The following is a 19533-nucleotide window of genomic DNA, read 5'->3' as shown; positions in this document are numbered from 1 at the left end:
GTGCAATAGCATGTTTTTGACATCCTGTAGTTTGTGAGTATGGAGGACTGAAACTGCCCCCAAAAATGATAGTTTAGTAAATTAATATACACCAAAATTATGAAAAAAGGTAGCCATTAATGAATATTAAAAAAGTAACATAAGTATGTGAATAAATAAATGATAAAAATATACAAATCAATTCATTAAATGGAAAATTAAGTGGGAAAGTAAATTAATAGTGTAATTAATACAAAGGTAAATTAATACAGATGCAAATTTAAGCACAAATATCAATTGTCAGGTTTGATATATTAATTACATTCATTTTCAATATTACTTTTGGTGCATTTTTTGGCATCTCTATTATTTTGGCAGCTTCAGTCTTCCATACTGATCAAGTCTGGATAATTGGATGTATTGGGCGTTTGGTGTAATTCACTGTTACTAGCCCACAGTCAAATAAAAAAATATTTTAAGCACACATTTATACTATTACACTGATGACATTACCAAACTGAGCCAGCGTGTACTGTGTGCCATTGAAGGTGAGTGATGTGCCGTTGTCTTCAGTCCTGGGTTTGGACAAGCCTTTCATACGAGCCAGGTTCTCCAGGATCTGAGACGGCTTCAGCTGGTCCCGCCACTGGTTGACACCAGATCTAAATCACCAAGAGAGACAAACAGAAGAAGGATTAATACTGCCTACACAGGTAAGTCATGAATATCTCTTACTTTCATAAATTAATTGCCGAGTTCCCTACATGCAATAGGTTTGTGGCAGGCCACAGTAGGAGTTATATCGGGACAGAAAGCGGTTCTCCAGGTCAATCACTGTCTCGCCGACTTTCTCATCACGGCTCAGGAGATCATAGTCATAGACTGAGATTTTCAGGTCCTTGTCCTGGGGCAGGAAGCACGACATCTCAAACATCCTAAACAAAACATGTGAGTGTTGAGAAGAGAGATGGTAAACCAGATTTGACTTTGAGGATAATTTAGCCCATAATAATTTCTTCCCTTCATAGTGTTTACCTTCCAAACACAGGGTTGGTGGTGTTGGGTAAGTAATGGTCCCTGTCGTCAACCGTATTTCTTCCCAGTGCTATTTTGATGTACGGATCACACTGGGCAGAAGAGAGACCACAAATTCAAACAGAAGATACAGACTGAGCCAATGAGACAAAATCTACTGCTTTTATTCCTGGTAAGACATTAAATCATTCTCACTTTGCCATTGTTGTCTTTAGGCTGCAGGTCTGTCGCCCTGACCACATAAATCCTGACCAGGCACTCCTGAGGTCCACTTTCTGGCAGCTCTCTGAACTGACGGGGAGGGGGAGCAACACCTGGGTCGTCTGGCAGGGGGTACACCTTAAATGAACCCTGCAGGTACAAGAAGAAATAAGATATATTAGCTACTAATAAAGTCTTTTGCTTAGCAAACATTTGATAATGTCAGACCAAGTGCTCATGCTACCTTCAACTCTCCAACCACAGTGGGGTCCTCGTCCCCATTTTCATTCTTCCCTCGTAGCAGTTTGTAGGTGTTGCAGAAATCAGTCAGCCCTTTGAATTCTGGGACATTCTCCAGTTCGCAGTCATACACCTGAGGATACACAACCACATTCATGTAATCTACAGCTCAGGAGAGAGAAGCTTCTCCCCATCTATTACAAACCACAACCAAGTAAATAAATACATTGAATCGTGTCACCTGGGAAGAAATAAACTTACCGTAAGGGTGTCATATCCTTTTTTGAGGTAAGGGCCACATCTCTCCTGGTCTCCAGTTGAAGCGTACAATTTACTCCACCAATCAACCGTCTCTTTTTCCTAAAGATCGAATTGCACAATTTTAATTTTCATATATATAGGTTTCTGCATTTGGGGTAAGAATCTGAACTGTCACATTCTTGCTTCCTCTCACCTTCTCTGCAATCTTTGGAGAAAAGAAGATGACAAAAAAACAGAAAAGAAGTCACACGTCTATACACGTCCAGCAGAAACACAATGCAAAAACACACATGCAGTATATACAATAGGCTATAAAGAACGTGGAATTATGAATGGTGGTGTACAACAGGTTGATGAGAAGACCCTAGCTGCAATTTTACAATTGATAGAAAATCTGAAGACAAGGGCGTAACAAAGTAAGGTAATGTGCATATAGGCCCTGGGCCTGTAGGGGGCCCACTAACACCACTCGTCCTTTCACTTGTAACATGGCACCAGTGGTTTAGTGGTATCCATGCCTGCCATGAGTGAGACGTGGCATTGAATCATGGTCACTTACTTTAGAAGGATAAGAAACCTTCTTCCTCTTCCAACACAGCAGTGATTATTAAGTTTAGCATGGCAACTGTGAGAGATCAGTTTAACTCTTGTCCAAAACAATGACTTGCCTTTACATAATTAAGAAGATTGATAGCACTCTTGTGTCTGTATGCTAAATATAAAGCTACTTCCTGCAGCTGGTTAGCTTAGCACAGAGACTGGAAACATGAGAAAACTGTCACAAGAGAGGACCCACTTTACGATCAGAATTTTATCCATTCAGCCCAATGACAATTGGAAAATCTAGTAGAGTTACAGAATTACATCATTTTATCCCCAATCAAGTTAACCAGCTCACATGCTCTACCAGCCCCCGGAAGATCCAGGTAATTTTATACCTGGGGTTTTTGACTTCATACATCACTGAGTAACTTTCACAGGAAAGCACAGGGACCCTTACTCTGAAACTTAATCCAGATTTTTCTTAATACATCCACAATTAATGGAGACTCAAGGGCCAACAAACAGTCCAGCACTTAGCCCCTATAACTTCTTTTTAGTTTTATTTTTAAATTTCAGTTTTGAGTATTTAACAAATAATTATTGAATGAACAATTCAATTATTGTACTCTAAAATTGCTGGTAGTCAGATTTTGTAACCTTTGGATGGACACAGGCTAGCCGTTTCCTGGATTTCTTGTATTTATGCTCAGCTAGCTAACTGGCTAGTGGTAGCTTAATTTTTAGCATACAAAAAGAGTGATATCAGTCTTCTGCAATTTCCCAAAATGTGGCTAACTTTTGTTGAATATCTATAACTGCGCTTCCAGTAACATCATGGCAGTTATGGTGTGACAGCAAAATCAGCTTTCATGTTAGTTAGTTAGGTGCTTGGGGGCCTTATTTGCTCCAGGGCCTATTTATTTGTTACGCCCCCGCTGTGGAAAAAAAAAAATTAAATGTGCTCATTAAATCAGTGTCAATTTAATGAAGTATAATCAGAGTAATTGTGACAACTCCCACATAGATTAGTGTCATTGCAACATCATTATGAGTCCTTTTGTCAAGCTTGCTGTAGCGTGGATTAAGTGATCTCAGCCTTCCAGTGTCATTGGTGCCCAGCCTTGTGAATTAGAAAGCTACAATATGTAATCATACATACAAAGTGGGAGGTTGGGGAAGCCATTTTGTTGACAGCAGCTGACATGCTGTACATGAACTGTAAGCCAGAGTGATGCAGTTTGTCAAATTTGACTATAGAGTCAAATTCTACACTTCTTAGTCACAGGAGGGGCTTGAGAAAGAAGAAGAATTATTAGGAATTATTAGGAATCATTTTGTGATGGAGTTTACCTGAGCCTCCAGCAGTGGTCTTCTTTCCTCCATGTTAATGGAGACGTGTTTGGAGGGAGAAGCTGCCATCAGAGCCACTGTAAACGGTGTGAGGACGACATTAGAACAAAGATTTTTTTGTCTCTCTGAGGTAGGTGTATCAGAATATGTTTTTCTTTTGCCCTCTTACTTTTGGAAGACATGGCTCCCTCTGCAGTAATGACATATGGGTCACATCTGAACTCCTCCAGAGTTGTGATGGTGCACTGACCCACCACAGGCTTCCTGCCAAACGGACGGTGGTCGATCACCTTCAGCACAATAGGAGGCGTGTACATCTCATCCTTTGGAAGGAGCTGGACCGAGGACAGAGAGGAAATGTCAGACACATACACAGCAGTATTGTGAATTTACAGTATAATGTAAAAGCTGTAAAACTCTGATCTGCCATTACCACTTTGATGAAGAGGACAGAGCTGGGGAAGTTTGGGCTCTTCTTCATGTTCTTAATGACGGCTGACTCCACCCTCTGCCCGCCACACTCCACCACCAGGCTGGGTGACGACACTGAGGCCAGCTGGTACGGCTTCATGTTCCTCAGGCCCCATGCTAGAATCTGGATACACACACAGAGAGCAAGGATTTAGAGACATAATGTGTGTCAGTTCAGAGGGCCAGTGTCTAAAGGTTGTGTGTTACCTCCACAGCAGTGAGCTGCACCACAGGCCGGATGCCCTGGGGAACCATGTAGAGGTTCTCTGCTCTCTTTGGGGGAACCAGAGGAAGATCTGACTCGCCAGACTACAGAGGAAGTATAGATTATGCTCACCTTCATGGTTTTTGCAGTAATATCAAATTTAATCACACTTGAGGGCCAGCTGAATGACTCTGTATTTACGCCTTGTAATGTGAAACTAGCCCGTCCTCCAAACCTTGTCTTTCAGGATTAGTTCAGCAGCCACCAGTGCCTCCCCCGCTTTGTGACCTTTCTGAATAATGGGGTGCCACAGCAGTTTGGGTGTCTGATCCATGCCTGGGTTCAACTTCACCATTGGTACGCAGACACTACGGCCCAGCAGCTCATCCTTCCCCTGGAGAGAAGATTAACATGTCAGTTATATTTTTTATGCCTTAAACTGATATTTTCATTTGAGGCAAGTAAACATAGTAAATGCTATAGTATAATGAAGTTCTCCTTGGACAAAGGAGGTTATTTTTTTAACCATTACACTTCATGTTTGGTGGACATTAAGATAAGAAAGAAGAAAACAACGAAAAGAAAAAGCATAACATGATCTTCGCAGATAGTTCATGCTACGGACTGGGACGTGACAGTGCTAGCTGGTTAAAGGTAGGAACACACTGGCCCAACCGTTGGATGTCTGAAGCGTTTGGAGAGGCTCGGACAAGGTCGGGAACACATATGTTTGGTGTGTTCAGGTGCGTCGGAAGCTTTCAGAGCCGCGCGGACGTTGTCGGATCCGACTGAGCATGCGAAGTCTGAGGAGGAGGGCCGTCGGACGTCTGAGCCATTGGATTCTCTGATTGGTTGTGTGCCAGCTGAATGGCCGTTCTGATTGGCGTTGTGCTGGCGAATCAGCGCGGTGTGTGGGAGGGGCGGAATACTGTGTGCGCTTTGTTTTTCTATGTACTCCGTTCCGTCATTCCCCGTTTTCATGTTTTGCAGTACTGGCACCAGACTAGTTGTTATGTCCGTTCAGGACGAATTAATTCTTGTTCGTCTGGTAATGCTTCGCTGCATGTTTAGTATGCAGCTGTTTTTATCGGAAATAGTTAAGTTTCGTTTTGATCGAAAGTAAAGAGAGTTGCGTGCACAAGCCTCTTGTTTACAACTCACAACACAAGCGCCACCCGCTTATTGCATCTCGCGCAAGCGCAGAACGTACACGCTACTGTGGAGTAGGCAGTACGTCGAAGCGGTGTGTTCAATGCAACTTTTCTGCCGAACGGGTCAGACAAGAGGCAACGGAGTGGTCGGAGAGTGGTCGGATAAGGCAGTTGGACGTCTGGGCGGTGTGTGGGGGCCTTAACATGCTTACTTCAATAGATATCTCTGCATCACAATATGTCGACATAATATCAAAACTGTTTCCTACTTACATGCTGTTGATAATTTTAGTAAAATTTTGAATGTTTCCAATTAAAATTCTAACATATTGCACCTCTAAGTGACATCTAAGTCATTTCATCTTTCGCTATAGCAACTATCTGCAATAATCCTCAGTTAGATGTATTAGACTGGTATGCACGGGTTAAAAATTTAATGGAAAAACCTAAATGAATAAATGCAGCAACAAAAAAATGCAGCTGCTTTCATACAGGACATCATTGATGATTTGATTAGACTCAAAGAGATGTGAATCACTTGAACATCTACTTGAGAATGAGGAGAGCTCAAGGAACTTTTTTTTTTCTTCGAATGCTCACCCATCAGTTGTGCAAATACTCTCCATTTATATCTGCCCAAACTCACCACTTGGTCATTGTCGTAGAACTCCAGGACAACATCAGGGGGCTGCTGAGCGATGTTCTGGGGGTCTCCATAAATCTGCACATCGTTGAAAATCAGAGTTTGGTCCCAGGTTGGGTTCAGTGTGGATTGCAGCTTCTCTGTTCTCTTACTGAGATGCAGGAAGGAGACGTGTGCATACGGATCTGTGAATGAAATTAAAATCCATCAGCAGTCTTGACATTTGAACCATTTAGTTATATTTTTGACCGGCAGTTAGATTCCTACCAGAAAAGCTGTCTTTGTCCATCGATGCCAAGTTTCGTGCCTGATAGACATAAACACGCAGATGGTACACATGTGACCCTGTGGAGCAAAGGAAAATATTCAGTAGGATATATTTATGTATAAATGTTTGCATGTGTATCATCATTTAATTTGTGTCACGGTACGCCTCACTCACTGTCAAAGGTGCAGGACACGGTGGGCGTGTTGGCACCAAACAGCTTGGTGGCATCGGCCTTGGAGCCTTTCTCTTTCACGTCAGTATCGACACCCTGCAGCGCAAGGCAAAGAGCACATCTCAGAGCTTTTCATGAGTCACACACTGACAAATAAAAACACACCACGGCTCTGCAGATGTGTTTAATAGATGAGTCAATATTTGAAAATATTTGCAGAGTCAAGTTACTCAGATCCGGTTCATGCTTTCATGCCAGCCCTTTCTTTCCTATCAATTATGAACAGCTACTACTAATACTGTTTAAGCCACGGTCTTACTGTCTCTATGTCTTTGTGTAACCAGATCCTATGACAATATATTGGGGCCATTGTAGGGTAAAAAAATGCAGAGCTGGGTGGATTGGTAATATTCCCAGATGAAGTTGTGAATTGGCAAACTTAAATTAATGAGAAAAAAAACTCAGATATTCTGAGATTAAAAAGGTAAATTTACAAGAAAAAATTAGCTTTCAATGGGAACTTTACCGATTTTCAACGAGCACTATAATTTTGGTAATATTCGCAAATAAAAATGTTAACCGTCTCCATATTTTGCCTGTTCCCCGAGCCCCCGATTTATTTGCCAGCAAAAGTCTGATAGATGATGTGAAACTTGTCATCTGCCTGCCATCTGAAATTGCCTGTAACCTGAAAAATTCTACGTGGTAGTTCCTGCACAACAGCCATCAGCTCGTCCAAATCAGTGTGCTGTTTTCCTCTGAATAAGCCTGATTCACAGGAATGTTTCTTCTTCTTGTAAATGTACTACTTTAATCTCAGAGAATATCCAAGGTTTCTTTTCCTCATAATAGTAGCCCATCCCCTGTTTCTGTATTTTTTTTTGCCGGGCCCAAACACACCATCTTAAGATCCTGAACCCCAATCAGCGGCTCAAATCAAAATAAAGCATTTTTTTCCCTTTCATTACTCACCAGCGCTCCCTCCAGTTGGAAGATAGCCGATGCTCCAAGCCGGTCTTCTGGCGCCATCTTCCGCCTCCAGCGCCTTCGACGGAACGTGTCTGATGAACGCTCCTTCCTGTGAAACTTCCAGCCAATCAGGGAAGAGAATTCCCAGCCCTCAGGGTCGCCTCTGTCCCTCCTCTGTGAGCAACAATTGAAATCACTGTCATACAGTCATTACTAATGCAAGATTATATACGGTGACATAAAACTGGTATCAAAATATTTCTCTCTCTTTATCAGAATTGTGTTGGACAAATTCAGCTTCCTGACAAAAAAAAACATTGTATGTGTGCTATATCAACAGTAGTGCAGCCTTATTGTCCTCTGCTGACCTCTGCAGCGGCTCCTGCAGAACCTGCAGCTCTCTTGCGAGGTCGGACCAGCCTCCTCCTGCGGTGGACATGGTACACCTTCTCTGCAGGGACCCACGACCGAGGCTTGTCATCCGGGGGGATGGTGACTCCATACTCCCAGCCTGCAGAGTGCACACACACACACACAGAAAGATGCACACAAACACAGTTTCATTACTGTGTGAATGCAAGAGCATATGGTTTAGATCTCACCATATGAGTTTAATTTATTATTATTATTATTGTTATGAACTAGCATGAGTGAGTCAGAGTCCTGTAAATAAGAAACATCTGACACAATTTAGTCCTTTCCTTTATGAATAACTACTTTTGCTTAAGACTGCTTAAAAAACAGATTTTAGATGATGAGGTTGACAACTGCACCTAGATCATCCACGGCTCTGTTGTCATCCACAGTCCACTCGTCCTCCCACGTCCAACCTGGAGGACAATCAAACTCCCCGGGGTTACGGCTCTTCTCTCCATTCTGTGCATCACAAAACCTCAGTTAGGCACAAGCACAAGTTCATTTTTTAATTGGCTGATTTTCTTCATGTGTTTTGGCCATCTCATAAAATTACAATAGATTATTCCTCCATCGTAGGCATCAGGAGAAAAGCGTAGAGAAAATAATGGAAAACAACCGTCATCAAAGTCAAGACAAAGTGTAAGCTTGGGTTTTTTGGAAGGAATAATGGGACATGTGTTTATTTCATTTTTTGTATGTGTGATGTTTGTTTTCGCCCTGCACATTATTTGCATGTCAAAGCGCCGTTTTTCCTCACCACATCAGTAAAGGGCTCGGAGGCGGCCTTCCACTCCCCACCAGGGAAGCGAGTCTCGTTTTGGAACACCTCATCCATGAACTCGGTGTGACCGGCATCTGCCTCCGTTAACAGACTGAAACACAAAGACAAACACATGATCCACCTGTGTGTGAGATATTAAAACACCACTACTACTACTACTACTACTACTACTACGCCACAAAAATAAAAAATCCCAACGATATTTGTCTCATTTGTGGTAAAAAAACAAATCTCAAAACAATTACTATATGTAAGACACAATCACCTTTAAAATAACAAGTTAGGGACTTGTTTTTAGACAATTTTCAGTTGTATTTGCTGATTTTTATTTACTTTTAACTCATTACAAGCATTTTTTCCACTACAATGTTTGAGATTTGGCACCCTCTAGTGGTTGCATGAAAAAAACATCCTGGCACACCAGGGCCCGCCACAACGTTTGTCAAATGATGTCGGTGCAGAGAGAGAAAGGAAAAGGTTTGCTTGTTTTCACAATCACTGTTTACATGTTGGGAGTATCCTAACTGTTTGCGATACTCTAGAAGAAGTTTATTCAAATGAAAGTGTGTGCTCCAATTGATGCTTATTTTTTTTTGTTATATATTGTAATGGTTCACTTATAATATACATAGAAGGTCACGAATTAAAGGAAAAACAGACATAAAGATGTTGTCCTCTCATGTCATGTATACAAAATGTGTTGTTTCTCCACCTTTATTAATCTTTTTCCATTATTTTCCCACCTGTCTGTACATAGCAGACAAACAGTAGTACTGATAAGGCTGAGGTGGAAAACTCAACATTGTGCATGAACATTTTGAGTCAGAATCAGATTAAGAAAGTAAGAGTAAATAACTTTTATCCCACTGGTACAGTCTGGTACTTTGTCATTAAATCATGGTCTGCGGCATAAGAGGAATGTAAACAGCGGAGAGAGGAGACATAGCCCACTTCCTCTGCAGTCCACAGAAATATGTGTATAGTGGAGGATTTTAGAGGAGGATGGCAATCTACAATTACACTCACGCTTTCTCTGGGTCAATGAACCAGTCATCTTCCCACTCCCATCCTCTTGGTGGCAGGAAGTACTCTTGCTTCAGCTTCAGTTTGCCCGTTACATCTGAGAATTTGTGGCGCCCCACCAGCCCTGTGGTCCCCCACTTCCCAAACACCTGGGCCTGGTTCTCATACTGGGATGCAACAGGAGAACATGTTTAGTTCTAGGTGCTGACTGGACTGATGGGCTCTGAATAATCCTCAGAAAATCTTAGACACATTATTTTTAAAATTGCTATACCATCTCAGCAAACACGCTGAAGGTTCCCTCAGAGAAGGAGTTGAACTTCTTCTCATGTGCAGACAGACCCAGCCACATGTTGACCCTAACCTGAACCGGCACCTTCAGGCCCTTAGTCTTGTCCATGGGGTACTGAGAGGAAAAGAAAAAAACAAAATACCCCCATGAGTTCTGATTTCAGAGAAACAATCTCTACACTACCTTTTAGCCCCATTATAATAAATGTGTACCTGTAAAAAGATAGTCTGTGTCTTGCCACAGTGTTGTCCACAGGCCTGCTCACTGTACGTGGAGAAGAGGACCTGGTGAGCGGGGATACGGGCGTAGGCCACCCTCTTCTCACCTCGCAGCATCCAGATGATCACGTCAGGCATGCTGTTCTGGGGCTGGACACAGTGACGGTAAAAACACGCGCACAAATGAAAGATTATGGATGTTTTGATGTGAAATCTTGTTGCATAATTTCCCAAATTTTTTAAAACTTGAAATTGGTTTTGCCTGAGGTAGTGTGAATAATCTAAGCTCTAGGGAACACTTCTGAACTGCTATCCCAGAGCCAAATCAGTTCAGTTCAGTTCAGTTCAGTTCGTACCTCCTCAGCCAGCACTTTAAGTTTTTCTGCCCAGGACTCGATGTCGGACAGAGTGTCACGGATCTCTCTGGCCTCCTCTCTCATGCGTCTGGCCCCGTCCCTGATGGTGGTCAAAGCGCTGTCTCGCAACTTCTTGATTTGGATGTCCAGAGCTGTCAGGTTGGAGCGTCCCTCCAGCTCTGGTGTTGGGTAACTGAAGGAGAGCAGAGACGAACATGGGACTCAATAGGTACGATGTGTATGATTTTAAAGTAACTGTCATGTATTAATTGCTTTGTATTACCAACATGTGGACAGATTGTGACATAACAAGCTAGAATTACCACCAAAGCATTTGCTAAAAATGATGTTGTCACAATCAAGTTGACCTCTGATTTCCATGTAGTCAGGCGGTTTTCCTCTAAAAGTCATCCAAATGAAATGTTTAGCTAAACTTGGCTTGCTTGCTAACATTACCAAGTGGAGATGTCAGTTGGCTTGCTTCCAATGAAGCTGCTTGACATCCTACATAACCCATGATACTAACTTACTTATTCTAACACTGTTGATTTAAGCTAACAATACATGATGTAATGGAACAAAGCAAAGGTGTATAACTAATGACTGCTTTCTACTAGCCAAAAGCGATACATATTCCACATAGTAGATTACCTTTAATTACTTACAGTCAAAACATCACACAAACAAAGATTATATTGACCAGTCACCCGGCACTCTTTTGTGGTTACTAGCCGTTTTTTTTTTTGTTGGTCAGACCAATTTTAAACTCATTTTCCTTAGTTTTTGTCCAACTCAGGCCCAGACAGCCAAAATAATCTTGTTGTAATCTTTAGAAACACCACATCCTTTATTTACCTTTCTAGGTCTTCGATCAGCTGGTTGAGCAACTTCAGCCACACCTCTACAAGTTGGTTGTCGGAGACTTTCCCCACGATGCCAGTTTTAAATGCCTCCAGGTTGGATTGCTACAACACCAATACAATAAGGGGTGAGGATTACATTCCCACTTTGAACTTCTATGACTGATTTTCACATTGGCACAAGTACACACACATAACACAACATTAGTGCAACACTGTATGCTTTAATGGCTGCAAACCAACAGGCCATAAATCAAACTCTGATTGTTATTAAAGTTTTTTGTGGATCACAGAGGATTGTGCAGTATTACCAGGCGGTGACTAATGTAGAGGATGATGTTGACAGTGTCCAGGCGGTGGCTGATGTCCTCCCAGAATGAGATCACCACAACCACCGGCTTAGTGTCCGCCCAGGGGAGGTAATAGTAGTGATTACCTAGAAAGATTATGAACAAATTAAGAACCCTCCTGATAAGAACGCAGGTTTTCTTTAGAGCGTGAACAGAGCAGACAGCATGACAACAGCTTTCTCACTCACCATCAAACACAGCACAGCTATATTGAGTGGTGGAGGCCAGCGGTTTGCAGGTGGTGTCCAACTTGTTGCCGTAGTTGCCGATGCTGACCTCAAACTGGATGGGCTCTCCTGGTTCCTGTATCATTGAGGCGCTGTGGAAGACTGCACACAGACAATACTTCCTCCTCCTCTGGTACTTCTAATGTAGGGATGAAAAGAGAAGAGTGAAACCTTTTAAAAAGGAGACATTTTACGCTAATTTTCAGGTTCATAATCTTATTTTAGGTGACTACTGGTAAAGGTTCCCATGCTCAAGGGCTCAAAAAACACATCAATTTTCTCACGGCGTTCTAAATCTTGGACAAGTTAAACCACACTGCTCTCATATGGAACAGGTATCAAACAGAGGACACTCATCATAGACAACAGTCGTACCTGTGCCACCAGGATGTCATCACTGGGGATACCGTCTACTGCTTTATCCGCTTTCCCCTCGAGCTTAGTGGACAGCTCGACCATGATCCTGCCTCTGTATGCCACGCCCTCTCCCTGCAAAACGTTATATGAAATGTAAAAAACCACTAAAGGGAAGGGAAAAAAGGTTGATAACTGTTTTATCCAAGTCTTTATCACAACCTTGCCATAGTTGAGATCCTCATATGGGTCTGGCAGGCCACTGAACTCTCTGGGGCTCCCGTACAGGTTGACATAGCAAGGACCGAAGACAGGCAGGAAACCAACTTCAGCCTGTCCTGTGTTAGCTGTGGAGACATGGAGGTGGACTTAACCTCTTTATTATAGACTCCAGCTAAGCTAAGCAAAGCTTTAAAGGGGCATTATGTAGTTTTAGAGAAGAAATTCAAACTCAGACTTAATTTTAATATAATAATATTTACATATCAATGAGGTAATACTACAAATTCAGACATACTTATAGTTTCCATAACCGAATAAACAACCTGTTCTCTGAGGAAAATTAGACCAGAACACAGTTTGAAGCTGGTAAGGTGGCAGGGTCCGCCAAATATAACCAGTATGAGATTTTCTTAACCTTTAAGGTCAGTTTGTTTATTCAGTCATGAAAACAAAGTTTGGTGATTTAGTTTTTTCTTTCTCTTGTGATTAAAATTTCTACCACAAACTACATAGTGCACCTTTAATGTTAGTATGTTGGTGTGGCTTTTTTTGAAGCGGTGGTGATGGGCAGACTGAAACAGTGAATGCTGGGTGAAGCAAGGGGGCAGACACTATGACGACAAAAACAGTTAAACATTTAATCCTACTGCTGATGTCAAAACAGAGAACAACACAGCTTTATTAGCAATGTGCACACAGAATGAGACTCATTTAGCCAATAGGCGTGCATGACATGCTTTAGGCGTAACATCTCATGCAACACGGGGCGAAAAAAAAGCACAGTTGAACCTTCGAATGACGGTTCCCCAGTTCCCGCATGTTCCTCTATTCCAGGAGAAAAGGGAAATTTTAAGGACCATTTAGAAGTTAATATAAACAGACACATGAGAGTAACACTGGTTTTCAACTGTAAAATGTTATTTGGTTCACACAGTGGTACAATGATTAAAGGCAAAAAGGTATGAACTACTATACTTGAGTTTTCACTCAATAACTTTAAATACCTTCTATCTCTCCACCAGAAGAGGCAATCTTGGCCAGGTTCAGGTACGTGGTGCCAATAGCATCATTTCCTGTCAAACGATCCCTGCAATCACACGCACGACACCTTTAGCATACACACACTGACTTATGTTTAACTGTTAAATACATGCAAATCTCACAACGTAGGAGAACTGTTATGCTCTACTTAATGGAGGAAGTACACAGACTCGCTTTCAACAATGCACCTACTGGCCTTTCAGAACTGGATTGTGTTTTTCTAACCTTGTGCTTATTTCCCCTCAGGTTTCCTGGACTCTTCGTTCACTCAGAAACACACAATAATGAAAATTGGCAGAGAGACGGTGCCAACAGGATCCCAGGGCATGTAACTGAGGGGAAGGGAGGGGCCTGCATAGCACTTAGTCATAGCAGTCATAGGCTGCTACAGTATTCTCATGTGGTTGGTGATGGAGTGTGGAAACACATACACACACTTACACAGCACAGCTGACCACACTGCACAAATATTGCGTTACACTTTCTCAACCCCGGATATCTCTTAGTACCAAAGAATGCTGCCTCTACTCAGATACAGAGACTAAAATCTCTTAAAAAGGTACATTGTGCAGTTTTCTTTTAAACAAAAGTTATGTTTACATTTAGTGTTTCTAACTAAAAAACTTGCTCAGTACATTTCCTTCCTCATAAAACTCAGCCAATTTAATGTTTAAAAACCTCCATCCTTTGTTTACATTGACGTTTCCTTGCCAGTTGTCTTCTTTAGTTCCTTTATTTGGGCATTGCTATGCTTCCTTGGGCATTACTGCCGCCAACTGTCAATCAGTGAAATAGCACAAAACAGTAGCAATGTGTATATCACTAGCCATTTGCAAATGCACTCTTGTGCATTTCACTTCAATATGCAATACAAACAGGGAGCCACACATAAAAAACATTGTTCCACACTCTACCTTTAGATATAATAATTGCAATCTTGTTTGACTTACCAATCAAAGACCGTCAGTTTGACACGCTCACACATAGATGGAAACTAGAGCAAATACAAAACAGGGTAAGATATTTTTAAGCTTAATTCATGATGTCCATTACTTTCTCACCAGAATGCATCTTTCCATCATTATGACATCTTACCTTTACTTGGAGGTTCAGTACTTGATTCCACTCTGGGTTTGCGTTCTTCTCAACGATCTGAGTACACAGCTGAGAGACAGAGCAGTTGCATCAGCATTTTGTCCGTTACACAACAAATGGTCCATCAACTTGAGCTATAAAGACGTCAATGATCAGGAACCTTTTTGCCAGCAAAGCGAGCCTCTAAGAAGGGATCCACCAGGTTCTTCTTGTTTTCATCGCCTCCAAAAATTTCCTTCATTGTCTGGACGAACGCATCATCCACTGACATAAGAACATGCATGAAGATTTAATCAAGTAATCATTTGTCTTACAGTTTGGTAACATACTCTTCTTGCTTTTACTAGTTGTGGCAGCCACAGAATGGGAATTAATATCAACATGGAGTTTTCAGTGTATGAACTGTTCATTTGTTACAAATAAAACTCATCTTACTCTGAGGAATGTCCTCAGCTCGGAACACCTTCAGTGACAGGGTGGCCCATCGCAGAGTCACACCAGCTGGCAGCAGCAGATTGCTCTCTATGTCATCCTGATCGGCATTTGACTCCCTCTTCTCCACCTACAGTATGTGAGAGAGAAGAACAGAACACAGTTGGTAAGAGCGCTAAAGGTGTATAGGCACCATATTTACATGAGGAAAGAGGAAGCAACCAGCGCCAGTGAAAGTGATCTGAGCTGTGAGTCGTACCGGGGGCTCGTCTCCGGTCCCCACTACGAAGAGGCTGACTTTGAGGTAGCCTTTAGCACCGGAGCTCGAGTCATTGGGGTCGTTCAACAGGAGCCACTTCCTCATGACACAGTGGGCTGCAACAAGACACACATTAATGTATACAAAGATACACACAAAAAGATTCAAATCAAATTGAATAAAGTTTTAAAAATCTATTTTAGAAATTAAAGTAAAACCCAGAAATGTATATGTCTTTTACACCACTTTACATTTCAATTCTTTGCCGAAAGACCCTAATAAAGCTAATGGGAACTGTGGGGCATAATTATCCAATTCTTGAGCGACACAATATGAATACGAGTAGTCATGTGACCTACTGTTAATGAAAAAAAAAATATTGATTATAGTCACTTTGACAATACTTTCTTTTTTTTCCCCAAGTTAACAACAGTTATAGGCACCAATTCTGAACAAAATCACTTATATGAACTGTGATGATGACTCTGTCCACTATATGGTGGGTGGGGCAGGTAATCATTTCTCAGAACACCTAGACCCAGTGTTCCCAGTCTGTAGCTAAAAGTCTCTTCCTGTCCTTCCCTGCAGGCACCCATTTGGTTAGGTTGTAGCTTTAGTTCCTGTTCAGTTCTTCCCTTTACTCTGTTTGAATGCATCTGACAACACTTCAGTCACACAACATCTCCACTCTCATGCACACCCTACACTTCTAATCCCACTGACCACCACCCTCCATGTGTTTTTGCACTTTTGTTAAGTTATCATTCTGGTGAATATATGACTTTGTAAAACTTTTGTGCGTTTCCCACTTTGACAGAACACTATAATAATCCTGTCACATTCTGACGTCCACAATCCCAACAACAGCATCCTCTAAGCAAATGCAAATGACACACAAATCTGTGGTTTGTGACAGGCTTACCTGGTTCATCGTAGACATAGCCAACGTCGAGCTGTGTGAGAGAACAAAAAAACCAGATCAGCCAGTCTCACATTAAGCCACGAAATACACTTTTTCATATATCAACAATTGTGTCCACACTACCTTGAACTCCCCCATGAGACTGTCAGCCCTCAGTGAGTAGGAATTATACACCTGCAGAGGAGCGGGCACAACTCACAGTTAATATATCTATACAGACAGACAGAAGATGCAACTTTAAAATGGACATATGTGTACTGACCCGGAAGCTGATGTGCTTATCAAACAGATCAGATGGGAGCATGTGGACGTTGTAGAAGAACATCTGCAAAAATACAGAAAATATGTATATAGTTTCAATGAAGATAGGAAAAGGAAACTATCCATCACAAGCTTGTAGTCTTGGGTGGCTTAGCTCTAAAGTCAAATTCAAAGAGCCACTAAAACCAAAAGGATTTTTTATTCCGTGTTGAATCTGTAAGAGTCAAGTGAGAGTACCTCATCAAAGAAGGGGTTGTTCCCTCTCTTGATCCGTGTCCTGTGGGTCTCTTCACACACACTGACCTTCACCACTGGTTTGACGTTGTTGCCCGACAACTGACGGGCCTCAATGATCCGGACACGAATCTGAAGAAACATATTATCACAGATTGAGGATGAAGGCATATAATCCATGACAGTATGAGAAAATATGATTCTGACCTAGATTAACACAGTTTGTTTAGATATACTGACGACTATAGATATACAACCTGAGAAATCACTCAGACCTGAGACCCAAAACTAACATTTAAATACGTGATATTCATACATTTTTATCTAGACAATCATTTTTTTAAAACGTCTACAGAGCTCAAACATAGTTGCAGAATAAAAGTATCCCTTTTCTTTAAAAATAGTATTATGTAGTAAGTATCTGTGTTTTGACCATCATCAACAGACTTGATAGTTGCCAGTTTGTGGAAAGAAAAAAAAAAGTAAAAATGGTTTACATCTACTGCAGGCCTATGTGCCCAGCAAACTGTAACACTAACTAACCTAACCACGTTACTCACATTGCTTACGCTAGCTGAATTACGCTAAATACCACATTAAAGCCACTACCCTACATATAGTAGCTTTAAGTTCTTGGTTGCAAACCAAACAAGAACTGGTTCCGTTCTTGATCTGTGAAATAGAAATTCGGATTTGCGCTGAACTTGTTGATCTTAGTTGATAATCGTATAGCTCTTCAGCAAAGACACTATCAAACTGACCTGGAAGTCCTGAGGTTTATTGACGAGTCGGTGGCGATTCTGTGGCCTGGCCACCCGCTGGCGGAGATTAGCATTCTGACCGGGGGACGAGGGGACGCCTGCAGCGCCACTTTGGCCCCCATCTGGTAGAGTTTCATCACCCTCCTCACCACCGCCACCACCTCCTCATCAACAGAAAAACAAATGATGAGATATCAACCACCTGACAAGACTCTAGTCAATCTTTACGGCACTGCAATGCATAATCAACATACCAGCATCCACTGTAGCATCTCCTGCTTGAGGGTCGTTGAGATTTGGTGCAGCATTAGGGGGCGGATCATAGCCAATCACAAGGTTGATTGTGGCCTGGAAGGAAATGGATGGTCAGTAGGGTTATGGCTAGGGTTTCTTTTTATGTTTATTAAGAAAGATTTTCTTCCTTATTATTTTTAATCCTCAAAGACAGGAACTTACTCCAATATTCTGTCCACTTTCATTGACCAGAGGAACATTTCTGGATGGCAGTGATCTCACTTGACCAGAGGAAAGCTCTCTCAAAGAGATTTTGGTGGCACCAAGGAATCTGGACATAAAACAAAATAGAAATATAACCAAAATAGATTTAACGTACAACATGTGACTGCTTGGTGACAATTCTGCCCTGATTTCCTGATTTAATAGGGCTAAAACCCAGGCAGCCATTATATTTCAAACCACACCGAGATGCAATGCAGTATGTGTGCTCAGTGAAGTCACATTAACAAAAGGGGCATATAGCAGGTCACCACCCAGAGCCAACAAACCCTGCCTGCTCGGACAAACAAACGCACCCCATGAGCCAGCATTCAGTCAACACAGCACAGAAGCTCCAAGCCAGTGATTTACGGTCTGTTCTGATCATCTGTAACCTTCAACAAAGACAACTGAAATTAACTAATTCTTCCATTTCTTTCCGTTTGGAGGTCGTTTAAATATCGGCCATGGACAACAGAAGCAGGAGGACTTTGGAGGCCTGCAAACTAGACTACCAAGTATTTTTCCAGTGGTCAAAAAAACGTGTAACCTAAATGCTGAGACACAGTTAACTCCATTTTTACTTCTCTTTGCCATGGCTGAAAATCACAGGAAACACTGATATCAAAAACATCATTCCTACTGTCTGTATCTTACGCTTACTGTCACAGTTCTCCTGTTAAGCTATTTGCCTCTGTGAGTGAGTCAGACATTTTCTTTATGGAATGTTAATTACAACATTTTATTGATTAAACAGAATCTAATTAGTCAAACGGTTGTCAAGGACAGGCTGTGAGTTAAGGACGCAGATGGACTTGAACTAGAGTTGATATGAGAGCTGTAGCAATCACATTCCTTTGGAATCTCCTATTTAGATATTTCAAGGACATCATCAATCAAATCAAATTAAACTAAATGTCTGTCCAAGTGAGATTTCGCAAACATGAATACTGAGCTCTTATGATACATTATCTTACCAGAAAGTCTTGGTTGAAAAAAATTGCTTAGAAAGTGTTTGTTATTGCTTGTGGCTGATCATTGCTAGTGTCTCTGTGAGCAGCCAAGAACTACACAGCTTCATGTGCAACTTGTTTAAACGCCATCTATCATGAGTAAATATGAATCCAACAGCAGGGGAAGAAAGAAATGTGTCTTACAAAACTAAAATGTTGCCACTAAACCATTAGACGCCCAGACATTTGAAACAGATGCACTCCCTTGACAGTTTATCAGTCACATCTGATGCAAGGTAGCATTACAGTGACAGGTGTTTCTATTATTTTGTCCACTGTCTTTTGTCTGACATTAATGATGGTTGGCTGAATAACTGAAACACCTCTGTTCATCACAACAAAATCTTCCAAAACAGATCTTTACATTTTACTGTAGTTAGATTGTATTGTTTTTCGCTTGGTGAACCTAATAAACTGGCAACTCCTAAGATG

The 19533-nt window shown here is 41.6% G+C and overlaps 1 protein-coding gene across 7 annotated transcripts in view; it reads right to left on the bottom strand.

Moving 5' to 3' along the window:
- Positions 1 to 19533, bottom strand: part of LOC115571124 (myoferlin-like) — a 29437-nt gene that overhangs the window by 3732 nt on the left and 6172 nt on the right. Inside the window, exons 4-46 of one of the 7 annotated variants that reach the window (XM_030400209.1) lie at positions 18050 to 18158; positions 17848 to 17941; positions 17594 to 17757; positions 16836 to 16964; positions 16600 to 16662; positions 16461 to 16511; positions 16338 to 16368; positions 15416 to 15531; positions 15160 to 15286; positions 14885 to 14988; positions 14725 to 14793; positions 14580 to 14623; positions 13593 to 13675; positions 13378 to 13413; positions 12589 to 12713; positions 12388 to 12501; positions 11974 to 12151; positions 11747 to 11871; positions 11431 to 11540; positions 10576 to 10768; positions 10214 to 10369; positions 9984 to 10115; positions 9713 to 9876; positions 8663 to 8777; positions 8262 to 8364; positions 7857 to 7999; positions 7492 to 7662; positions 6522 to 6615; positions 6347 to 6424; positions 6083 to 6264; positions 4521 to 4679; positions 4288 to 4389; positions 4043 to 4204; positions 3779 to 3944; positions 3610 to 3686; positions 3419 to 3475; positions 1910 to 1921; positions 1717 to 1815; positions 1460 to 1588; positions 1210 to 1365; positions 1015 to 1106; positions 744 to 914; positions 493 to 641 (exon numbers count right to left, since the gene is read on the bottom strand). In XM_030400209.1, coding sequence (XP_030256069.1) covers positions 493 to 641; positions 744 to 914; positions 1015 to 1106; positions 1210 to 1365; positions 1460 to 1588; positions 1717 to 1815; positions 1910 to 1921; positions 3419 to 3475; positions 3610 to 3686; positions 3779 to 3944; positions 4043 to 4204; positions 4288 to 4389; positions 4521 to 4679; positions 6083 to 6264; positions 6347 to 6424; positions 6522 to 6615; positions 7492 to 7662; positions 7857 to 7999; positions 8262 to 8364; positions 8663 to 8777; positions 9713 to 9876; positions 9984 to 10115; positions 10214 to 10369; positions 10576 to 10768; positions 11431 to 11540; positions 11747 to 11871; positions 11974 to 12151; positions 12388 to 12501; positions 12589 to 12713; positions 13378 to 13413; positions 13593 to 13675; positions 14580 to 14623; positions 14725 to 14793; positions 14885 to 14988; positions 15160 to 15286; positions 15416 to 15531; positions 16338 to 16368; positions 16461 to 16511; positions 16600 to 16662; positions 16836 to 16964; positions 17594 to 17757; positions 17848 to 17941; positions 18050 to 18158 — 4934 coding nt within the window. The remainder of the gene's footprint in view (positions 1 to 492; positions 642 to 743; positions 915 to 1014; positions 1107 to 1209; positions 1366 to 1459; positions 1589 to 1716; positions 1816 to 1909; positions 1922 to 3418; positions 3476 to 3609; positions 3687 to 3778; positions 3945 to 4042; positions 4205 to 4287; positions 4390 to 4520; positions 4680 to 6082; positions 6265 to 6346; positions 6425 to 6521; positions 6616 to 7491; positions 7663 to 7856; positions 8000 to 8261; positions 8365 to 8662; positions 8778 to 9712; positions 9877 to 9983; positions 10116 to 10213; positions 10370 to 10575; positions 10769 to 11430; positions 11541 to 11746; positions 11872 to 11973; positions 12152 to 12387; positions 12502 to 12588; positions 12714 to 13377; positions 13414 to 13592; positions 13676 to 14579; positions 14624 to 14724; positions 14794 to 14884; positions 14989 to 15159; positions 15287 to 15415; positions 15532 to 16337; positions 16369 to 16460; positions 16512 to 16599; positions 16663 to 16835; positions 16965 to 17593; positions 17758 to 17847; positions 17942 to 18049; positions 18159 to 19533) is intronic. The other 6 variants (XM_030400210.1, XM_030400213.1, XM_030400211.1 and 3 more) reach the window with 6 other exon arrangements.

This window comes from Sparus aurata, chromosome 20, assembly GCF_900880675.1.
Source record: "Sparus aurata chromosome 20, fSpaAur1.1, whole genome shotgun sequence".
Taxonomy (NCBI): Eukaryota; Metazoa; Chordata; class Actinopteri; order Spariformes; family Sparidae; genus Sparus; species Sparus aurata.
Note: the sequence above shows the minus strand (reverse complement) of the source record. Positions and strands in the feature narration are given on the sequence as shown.